The 11282-nt window shown below is 33.4% G+C and overlaps 1 protein-coding gene across 1 annotated transcript; it reads right to left on the bottom strand.

Moving 5' to 3' along the window:
* Window positions 1-662: 662 nt before the first annotated feature.
* LOC131158163 (pentatricopeptide repeat-containing protein At3g29230) lies at window positions 663-2829 on the bottom strand. The gene has a single exon (XM_058112833.1). The coding sequence runs from the start codon at window positions 2698-2700 to the stop codon at window positions 907-909; it is 1794 nt and encodes a 597-aa protein (XP_057968816.1). The 5' UTR covers window positions 2701-2829; the 3' UTR covers window positions 663-906.
* Window positions 2830-11282: the final 8453 nt, after the last annotated feature.

Genomic DNA, 11282 nt, shown 5'->3' on the forward strand with positions numbered 1-11282 from the left:
GATATGGAATGAGTTCATATGGTTTATACCCTACAACAATTTATTTAAAAGCTACATGATATGCCTACATGGCTCCAAACAAAAACAAAAAACCTCAGCAAAATTCTCTTCTTTCATGGTGTTTCTTGCACCTCAATCACACAAACAGATTGCTATCAAAATCTACTAGTCTTTAGGATATGGAATGAGTTCATATGGTTTATACCCTAGAACGATTTTTTTAAAAGCTATATGATATGCCTACATAGAGAATTCACCTCTCTAAAAATGAGAAAAAGGCCACCATATCTTCAAAGTCTATCAAGTTTAGCTAGTGGAACTAACTAATCCACTTGCTTTAATCTTACATTTGTAAAAGTACCCAAAACTCTAACCTACAATTGTCCATTGTGTGAATAAACAATATTCTACTTACCACAATGTTAGAGACAATGTAGCCAACAGCATGCAAGAACAAGAAACCAAGATTTAAAGTTGTCACAGGGGAACCAAATTAGATCTTTATGTCACCACCTTGGAAATAATAAGCACCAAAGGCAATAAGATCCCATTGAAAAGTAAACAGTTATTTATAAAAATAAAAATAAAAATGCAACGAAGGAAATAAGATCCTGCTGATAAGTAAAAAATTATATTCTATAATTGTTAAAGAAATGCCAGCATTGAGAATTTCCTGGAATTAGATATAAGGTAAATATATGAACAAGAAGCGGCAAGATTTTCCCTCTTTCCAGTGGATGACTTAACAGCAACCCTGGTAGATTAGGAAAGCAACTAGCCGTACCCCTATATCTGAAGTGTCATCCAATACGATGCATACACTTCAACAACAGAAACATTCCCGATATAGGAACTATGTTGACTGTGTACGCCCAAAATCATCATCAACATCGGATTTTATTAGCACTACTTTGAAACATAATCAACTTCCTTGAGGTCCTGAACCAATCTGTCAATGATCTGGTATATCTTGTCTGATTTGGGGTGTGACATATCAAATACTGTAAATTCATGAACCTCATTATCCAACTCAATCGAACTAGCACCAGATGGCTTTTGGATGCCCTTGCTTTTCATTTGCATTCTTACATTTGCAACATTATTCCAATCTCCTGCAGCAGCATAAATATTTGACAGCATAGAAAAATTTCCAGCATCTGATGGTTCCAATTCAACCAAGCGATGAAGTGCATCCTCTGCAAGTTCCACAGCATTATGCATTCTGCACGCTCCCAAAAGGGTACCCCAAATAATGGCATTTGGTTCAAATGGCATGCTTTTCACAAGCTTGAAAGCTTCCTCAAGTCGCCCCCAGTGACCCAAAAGGTCTATCATGCAACCATAATGCTCAATTTGGGGAACAATCCCATAATCTCTTTCCATTGTCTGGAAGTAAAGAAGGCCGTCATCGACATAACCTGCATGGGTACATGCAGACAAAACACCAACAAAAGTGATCTTATCAGGCTTGAACCCCTCGAGTTTCATTCTAGAGAAAAGCTTTAGTGCTTCCTCACCATGTCCATGCATGGCTAATCCATGAAGCATGACGTTCCAAGATACCAAATCTCTCTTTGCCATATCATCAAAGACTTTCGAAGCCTTGTTTAAACTGCCACATTTTGCATACATATCAATCAGTGCATTGGACATTTGAATGCTACAGCTAAAACCAGTTCTCTGAATTGAGGCATAAACTCTCGTACCTAACCCAAGCAAACCAGACTTCGCACAAGCAGCTAAAATACCAATAACAGCCCCATCATCAGGCTTCAATCCAGTCTCTTCCATCTGTTTATACAAGCTGATTGCTTCTTTTGCAAAACCCTTCTCAGCATATCCAGATACCATTATTGTCCACGGAATCAAGTTTTTGAAAGGCATTTTATTAAACAACATTCTTGCCATGTCCATGTCCCCAGCTTTGCTGTAACCCGAAACCATCGTTGACCATGAGATAACGTCCCTCTCAGGCATCTTCTCAAACAGTATGAATGCCGCGTCCATTTCTCCAGCCTTTGCATACCCATCCAACATCGTGTTCCAACTCACCCTATCTCTTTCAGGCGTTTCGTCAAACAAACGGCGAGCCTCGGCCAACTCACCCGCCTTTACCAATCCGCCAATCATCGAATTCCAAGAAACAATATCCCGCTCCGGCATTGCCATAAACAACTTCTTTGCTGCACTGACGCCAACCGGACCACACTTCGAGTATGTATCAATTAGCGAATTGGGCACAAATACATCTGAACAAAATCCAAATTTCTCAATGTGGTTATGTATCATCTCAACTGTTCGGAGTGAAGGTTTAGCCGAACAGGCTTTCAGAAGAAAAGGGTAAGTAAAATTATCAGGCTCCATGCCGATGCCCCGCATCTCAAGGAAAGTTGAAAAGGCTTGTGAAGGCTGACTGTTTTGGACTTGAGCTCTGATCAGAGTATTGTACAGAAGCACATTGGCTTCTTGAACTATATTAAAAGCGTTGACTGCCAACTCCACTCGGCGACAGAGGGAGAACGCCGTGATGAGCTTGGGTGCCACAAAGGGGTCGTCATGAAGACCAGCTTTGAAGATCTGGGCATGGACCTGCTTCAAATGGTTCAGGTTTGAGCACTTATGAAGATCCGAGAGCTTCTGTTCGAAAAGCCTTCGTTGGGAGGTCCATGCGGGGTTTCGAAGTGGAGAGTTCAGTTGCATTTTAGAAAAGCTATAGCGTCATAACTGAATGATGAAAGTGTTTGTTTTGCTGGAGGGAGAAGGGAGAAAGGCGCGTCCCGTCGTGTGGGTTGGACGAAAGGCTCCTTCCTCTTGGGCATTTTCTTTTTCAAAAAGAATATCTTTAGTATTTTAAACTTTACTTTTATTTTGCCAAGCAAATGAAATAATTTTCTAGTAAGGGCATGTCACTTAGACCCATGTCATACGGAATCATAACATAGATCATTTTTTTAATTTTTTTTGAAAATTAAAATTCATTTAACAAATATTTTTATAATTGAAAGTGTTCTTGTAAAATAAATTTGAAACATAATAATTAAGTAAAATAATTATGATAATTTATATTTTATTATAGTATTTTTAAATTTATATTATTTTTGTATTTTTAATATTTTAATAATATTTTTTGAATTTTTAATTAATTTGATGACAAAAATAAAAATTTGTCCAATCAATTTTTGGTTTATTTTTAGTTTTAAAGATATTAACCAAATAGTTACCAGTTCCTAATTTTGTTTTTATTTTTTATTTATATTTATATTTATATTTTTATTTTCATAACTCTTGACATTGACACCACACAACACCTAAACGAACCTTGCTTCATTGAATTTGAAGAAGCGACTTGTATTTAATTTGTATTAAAAATTTCTTTTTTTTTTAAGAAATTTAAAAAGGGGTTTTCACAAAATTTGGAAAACAAGACATATAGATGGCATACATTCTTTAGATAAATTACATTGTTAGTCACCAAACTTTCTACAAAATTTAAGTCGGTCAACAAGTTTTAATTTGTTTCTATTAAGTTAACAAAGATAATTTGTTCCAATATGCTCCTTACATTGATGTATATCAAAACTCATCTTCCTAAGCCCTACAAACTCCTCTCAAGATCCTTTTACTCGTTCTACTTTTTACCTTTCTCTCTTCATTCTCCCTTCTTCCATCCATCCAAATTCAACAGAAATAACATACAATTTATAACTTGGCATGACCTCGACAACCTTCAAAAGACCTTTTTGTTTATAGATTGCTTTAGATTTGACTATCATTCAATTTAATATTTGACATATCTTATTTTAGGTTTTGTCGGCTAGTATTTTGCTCGAATTCTAGTCATCCAATTATGCGCAATTGCTATAAAATCTTTAGTGAGGAGTCTACCTCATCTCCATCATGCTAAATTGATGAAAGATAGAGATAGAAAGATACTTAAAATTATATTGAAATTTGTCTAAATCTACTAAAATTCAAATCTGAAATCTGAAATCCATGATCTCAGACACTATCTTTGGGTATGTTTGGTATTACAAATGGATGGCTGTGTTTCAAGTTGCTATTGCTATTGAAGGCTCTTGTTGACAAAAGGTACAATTAGGTGCTTTTATCAATACCTAATTTCTAATATTTTATCAACCCTTGGCAAAAGATGCTCATTTTTGGAGTCCCATTCAACCTTGGAGGGATATTTGGATGCTTAGGGAAAATTTTCAAATTTGTCATTTTGGTTATATTAGAAGAATTTGTAATTCTCTTATCATTATGCGATAAGGCGTACTTTAGTTTCACGTAATAACTTTGTTAAATATCCTCTTTTTTCTATTCTTGCTTGTAAGGATAATTTCAAGCTTACCCAGGCTATGGGTTGTTTTACTTTAGACTTATAAAGAATTTCTTTATCTTAATAAAAAAAAAAAAAACTACAAAAAATTAGACTGTTACTAAAACATTTTTTAAAAAATTTATTTTAAAGAGTAGTTTATCAACTACAAGGACTACCGGATACTTAGAATGCTAAAACAGATGCTAATTAGAACCTTCTAAAGCATTTCAAACCACTAAAAAAAATATATTGATATATATATGTCATGATGCTCAACATCTATAGAATCTCTATCACATGTAATTATTTAGGCCTTAATTTAATTAATGAGCAGAATCTATTGAGCTTCAAATCTTATCTTGTGAGAGTGCATTAGGTTTTTCATTGTACAAACTAACTTTTGAAGAAGCATTTCTTTGTTCTCAAAATATTTATCTCATTTGTATTTTTGTGGTTCGGATTTTGAATCGCACCAAATGAGAGCATATCGGTTGGAGAGGTAGCTCCACCTACAAGGAGTGGTGTAACAGGTATCTTCGCCCGATTGGAGGAGTGTTGTATAAGGTGGCTCCACCTTGGTTGAAGGAGTGTTTATTGGAAATCCTCAAGCGATTGCTTTGAGGTAAGGACGTAGGCGGGAATAGCCGAACCTTGTAAAAATCTTGGTGTTTGCTTTCTCTATCCCTACTCTCATTTAAATTTTCGTATTTGCTTATTTAAATATTTGTAGCATTTGAGATTGATTGAGAAACCCTAAAACTTCAGGTTGTGTTTTAAAAAAAATAGGGCAAAAGTTGACCTAGATTTTAAAAATATCCAATTTACTCCCTCCCTCTTAGGATTACACCAAAAATCACAAATTGGTATCAAAGTTTTGTTGCAAAAAGCTTAAACGTATTTGTTAAAGATCACATGGCTCATCTTGGTGTATCCCTTTTTGGTGAGGGACAATCATCTTCATGCCTTCCAATCTTTTGTGGTGTTAACTACACATTTTAGAAACAAAGAATGAGAATTTTTCTTCAAAATATAGATTGGGGAGTGTGGAGGGTTGTAGCCAAAGGAGACTATATACCTATGGCAACTATTGAAGGTAAAAGTGTTCCTAAATCTGAGGATGATTTTAGTGAAGAGGATATGAAGTTAGTACAAGTAATTGCTAGTGCCACAAATGATTTATACTGCTCTTTAGATGCAAATGAATTTAATAGAATCGTGGCTTGTAAAACTGTTAAAGAGATTTGGGATAAACTAGAAATCACATATGAGGGAACTAAGGATGTTAAGGATATTCGTATAGATATGCTTACTAGTGAATATGAAGCTTTCAAAATGACTCCTAATGAATCTATACAATCTATATACACTAGATTTACACACATCACAAACTCTTTAAATGCTTTTGGAAAAATATATCCTACTTATGAAATGATCAGGAAGGTACTCAGAGGACTACCCCCAATCTAGGAGCCAAAAGCAACAGCTATAGCTAAAGGGAGGAATTTGAAAGAAATGGTGTTGGACGAGCTCATTGGATCCCTCGTCACATACGAAATGGCGATCAATGAGAGGATAAATGAGCAAAGTAGAACAAAGAAAGTCATGACTCTTAAAGCTTTTACAAGTGGCTCCAGTGACGAAAGCGATAAGGACTATAACGAGGACATGGCCTTGTTGGCCAATAGGTTCAGCAAGTTCTTTAAAAAGAACAGAGATTTGCCAAAAAATATCAAGGCTCGAGAACAAAAAAAGGAGAGTCGAGTAAGAGAGAATAGAAGTTAGATCCTCCAACGTGCTACAACTACAAGAAGATAGGCCACATCAAGCTTGAGTGACCATTGGTCAAGAAGGACTCCACAAATAAAAAGAAGGCCATGAAAGTCGTCACTTGTGGCAAACCAAGTTCCAGCAGGTTTAACAGCGACTCTAGTGAAAATGAAGTAGCAAATATATGCCTAATGGCACACAACGATCATGAGGTACAATCATTTTGTTCCTCTATTTCATATTATTTTAGTGATGATTCTAATAATGATAGCATGCCCTGATATGAAGAATTGCAACAGGAGTATCTTAATGTTCTTAAAGTGCTTAAGAAAATAACTAAAAAGAACACTTATTTGAAAAATAAAAATAAAGAATTGTTAAAGGTTTTATAAAATCAAAAGGAGTCTCATTCCACTTTGATAAAAGAAAATGAGTTGAAAATTATGAGTTTAGAAAGAAAATCGAAATATGACTCCAAAATGATTAACAAGTTCACAGAAGGAAAAACAAATTGAAAAACTCTTAGGTGCTCAAAGAAAATCTTTAAACAAGGAAGGATATGGTTTTAATGGTAAAGAAAATAGGAAACAGAAAAATTTATACATGGGGTATTTTGTAAGGGAATCAAAATCTTATACTCCCTCTAAAGTTTCCCATATGCATGTCACATGTTTTAAGTGTAAGAAGAAATGCCACATTAAATTTGACTGTCCTTTCAAAAATAAGGACACTAAATCTAAGATGTTCTAGAGAGTTAAAGGAGAATCAAGTACAAACCCTAAAGGACCCACGAAAATTTGGGTACCAAAAATAGTCACCTAAGCTTTTCTTGTAGATATGCTTCAGGACATCCTCCTCCAGGGATAAATAGTACATGGATAGTGGATGCTCGAGGCACATGACGGGTGATAAAGCCAAGTTCTCATCCATTACACCAAAATATGGAAGATACGTCACCTTTGGAAACAATGTCAAAGGAAAAATCATCGGAGTCCGTAAGGTCGGTAAGGAACCCTCTCTCATTTTTGATAATGTTCTACTTGTTGAATGTTTGAAGCATAATTTGTTAAACATTATTCAATTGTGTGATAAAGGGTATAGAGTTGCTTCTAAACATGACAAATGCATTGTTGAAAATTCATCTGAGCATAAAATACTATTTACTTCTGATCGTCATGAGAATGTTTACACTATTAGTTATGACAACTTAGCTTCACAAAATGTAAAATGCTTTTTTGCAATTAATGAGACTAGTTGACTTTGGCATAGGAGACTAGGACATGCTAGTATGGACTTGCTTTCAAAACTAGTGAAAGGAGAATTTGTTAAAGGCCTACCTAAAATAGAATTTATAAAAGATAAAATTTGTTATGCCTGTTAACTCAATAAACAAACCAAGTCTAGCTTTAAAAAGAAGAAATTAATCTCCACCAGTAGGCCACTTCAGATGCGTCACTTAGACTTATTCGGTTCAAATCAAGTCCAAAGTCTAGGAGGTAAATCTTATGCATTTGTAATTGTTAACGATTACTCTAGGTTCACATGGGTTCTTTTTCTAGCATCTAAGGATGAAGCATGTGAGAGACTTGCAAAATTATGTAGAAAAATCCAAAATGAAAAGGATTATACAATCACACATGTCCGTAGTGATAGAAGAAGAGAATTTAAAAACAAGGATATAGAAAACTTTTGTGATTTACATGCTATATCTCATTACTTTTCTGCGCCTAGGACTCCATAACAAAATAGAGTAGTTGAGAGAAAGAATAGATCCCTATAGGAAATGGATAGGACTATGTTAAATGAACACAATCTTCCCAAATACTTCTGGGCTGAAGCAATAAATACGGCTTGTTATGTCATGAATAGAGTATTAATTAGGCCCACTCTTAACAACACCCCATATGAACTGTGGAATGGTCATAGGCCAAATATTTCCTACTTTCATGTCTTTGGGTATAAGTGTTTTGTTCTAAGAGATAAAGATAACTTAGGAAAATTTGATGCAAAATCTAATGAAGGAATATTTCTAGGATATGCTTTAGATTGTAAAGCCTATAGAGTGTTTAACAGAAGAACTTTGACTATTGTAGAATCTATCCATGTAGTATTTAATGAGTCCAATCCCTTTTCCAAAAAGACTAAGGAAGATGATCTAGAGATAAGAAAGGGGTTAGAAAACTTGACCATTGAAAATGATGTAGAAAAGGGCACAAAAGTTAAAGAAGCACTTGATGAGGAAACTCAGATAGAGACACTACAAAGAAATAAGATTATTAGTGACGGTTTAAAACCGTCACTAATAATAAAAAAATCGGCACTAATACTATTAGTAACAGCTCTCTAAGTATTAGTGACGGTTCCAGTTTTGTCACCATATTTGCAGATACTAATACTTATTAGTGGCAGAATATTCAAACCATCACTAATAGTGGAGTATTAGTGATGGAAAAAAGTCCTCACCAATATCCTACGACCATCACTATAAATTATACATATGGTCGACTCAAATTTGTCACTAAAGCGCATGTATTAGTGACAGATTTAATAATCGTCACTAATATGACTGTAGTAGTGACGGTCAAGAAACCATCACTAATAGTGCGCTTTGTAGTGATGATTATTAAAACCATTATTAATAATTAACTATTAGTAATGATTATAGAACCGTCACTAATATTTGGCCCCCATAAGTTTGATTATATAGTGACAGTTTTGGTCATTTAGTGACGGTTTCTAAATCGTCACTATACTTCATATTCACATTATTAGTAACGGTTGTGCAAACCATCACTAATGCTTTGAAAAAATTAAAAAAAAAATTAAAACAATTCCCGTAAAAACCTATAATTACATTTTAACATATATAAAATTGAACTAGAATTACTAAAACATTCATAAATTATTAAAATTTAAAATACAAATTGTTTAAAATTAAAATACATACAAGTACAAATTTAAATTAAAATATATAAATTAATTTTGTTCGCTTAACAATAAATATAGTAAAAGTTAAAAGTTGTGCGCATTCGATCCTACTGAAGTGTCTGGCATCATCGTAGTGTTATGAGAGCCGCAAACACTACAAAATAATAATTTTACAAGAAATAAGCTAGCTAGTATACAATGTTTGAACATATATGTACATAGCATGATTTTGTATTCATAACCAAAGAACAATCCATATATAATCATAAAACTTTAAGAGCCAGGTACGATGTTCAGAGTTTTTGGAGGAGCCTCAATATTCAAAAAGCAAAGCACGTGATGAAAATGGGTTCTTCATGCTCTATTTCTAAGAATGGTGCTCAGCTCCTCTATATATGTTCTTATGCATACATTTTCAATTTAGGATGAAGGATCAATCTTCATTTAGCAATCACTCATCCTTTCAATAACAATTTAAGCATGCATCATATTATAAACATTTAGCACTTGATATTTGGGCTTTGATTATTTTGGAAAAAAATTTTAACAAAATTTTGATAGCATGCTGCTTGTAAATAGAACATTTCCTAAATCTATAAATCAAAGAGAGTATACCAGATAGCCTACAAAACATAAATCACTGCATCAACCATGCAAGTGGCATTCCAGATAAGGCATGCAATCCAGTAGCTCAAATAATAGTTCATACAAAATATAAACCATCCATCAAAGAAATATAATGTAACACCCCGACCCCGAGGGGCCTGGGATATTAACTCTTTACTACTGATTTACAGCGGAAGCAAATAAACTCGATTCTTATTACACCAGAGCGCTAATTATTCATGTTACAATCACTTATTTCAAAAGAAGAAAATTACACAAACGTAAATATCTGAAATCATACTAATGTTTCAAATAAATCTTTATTTTTCTAATCCCCACCCGCATGCTTGCTAAGCCTGATTTCCGACATGTCCTTCAGAGTTATCTGAAATCAAATATGATTGGGGTGAGACGACGCTCAGTAAGTAAATAAGATTATTATTAGTGTGTGGCCAAAATGAGCTTTTAAAGAATTTCGTAAAATAATATTTAATACTATAACTTCAAAACTGCTTTTAGAATAAACATAAATTTAAAAATTCCTGCATAAAACTTTTGTCATCAATTTTAACAGTAAATTTTTATAATCATATACTATAACTGTTAAATTAAACTTTTAACTTTAAAACTGTAAAAATATTTAATGATAAACATACATATACTTTTCCTTATACGTTTTCCTTAGATCGTCATTTAAGCACCAAAATGATCCTTTTCACGTAAACTTACACTTTTCCTTCAAATCATCAGTAACTTTGTACACGTAATTAAATCTGTATAAACATATATTGTAAAAACCACCCTTAGGCCTGTTTGCCGTAAGTCATGTTTACCCCCATGACTGGGTTGTGCGGTCCGAAGACTGGACTTAGCTGGCTGGCCGACCAAACTAAATCAACGTACGTAAACTTTAAGTGAGATTTTCCTTATTAAGTTCTGGTCCGGAACCAGGTGTGCACTCAGGAGAAATCCACTAACATAAATAACCACTCTGTAAACAGTGTGGGTGCACTCTGATCCATATAAACTTTAAGCTGCGGTACCGAGCATCTGTAACTTTGAACTTTCGTTGCCATAAGGGGTTTTAAAATCATCTTATTATAATTTATGCAATTTAAAAATAATATCGTGAAAATTTCATCTTTACTCATATTTTCATAAAAAAAAAATGTAACGAAAAAAAATAAACTCATGCCACACAATTTTTGTGTTAAAAATAAATAATTTTATTTTTGAATAGAAATAAATGTTGAAAATTTACCCGAGGGGATTAGAACATTTCTTAACCCAAAAATAGATGCAAGTATATTAAAAATAGAACTGGTATAATTAAATACGCGTAAAAATAAACTCATGGAAATTTTGTGGAACTAATTAACATAATTGAAATTTACTCATAAAATAAACTCGGGTATGAATTTTAAATAAAAAAAAACTAACATAATCAAAATTTACTTACAAATAAACTCGGGTATAAATTTTGAATAAAAATACTAACATAATCAAATTTACTTACAAATAAACTCGGGTATAAATTTTGAATAAAAATACTAACATAATCAAATTTACTTACAAATAAACTCGGGTATAAATTTTGAATAAAAATACTAACATAATCAAATTTACTTACCTTCTTCTTTTACCGTGTGCTACGAAC

This window comes from Malania oleifera, chromosome 1 (genome assembly GCF_029873635.1).
Source record: "Malania oleifera isolate guangnan ecotype guangnan chromosome 1, ASM2987363v1, whole genome shotgun sequence".
Lineage (NCBI taxonomy): Eukaryota > Viridiplantae > Streptophyta > Magnoliopsida > Santalales > Ximeniaceae > Malania > Malania oleifera.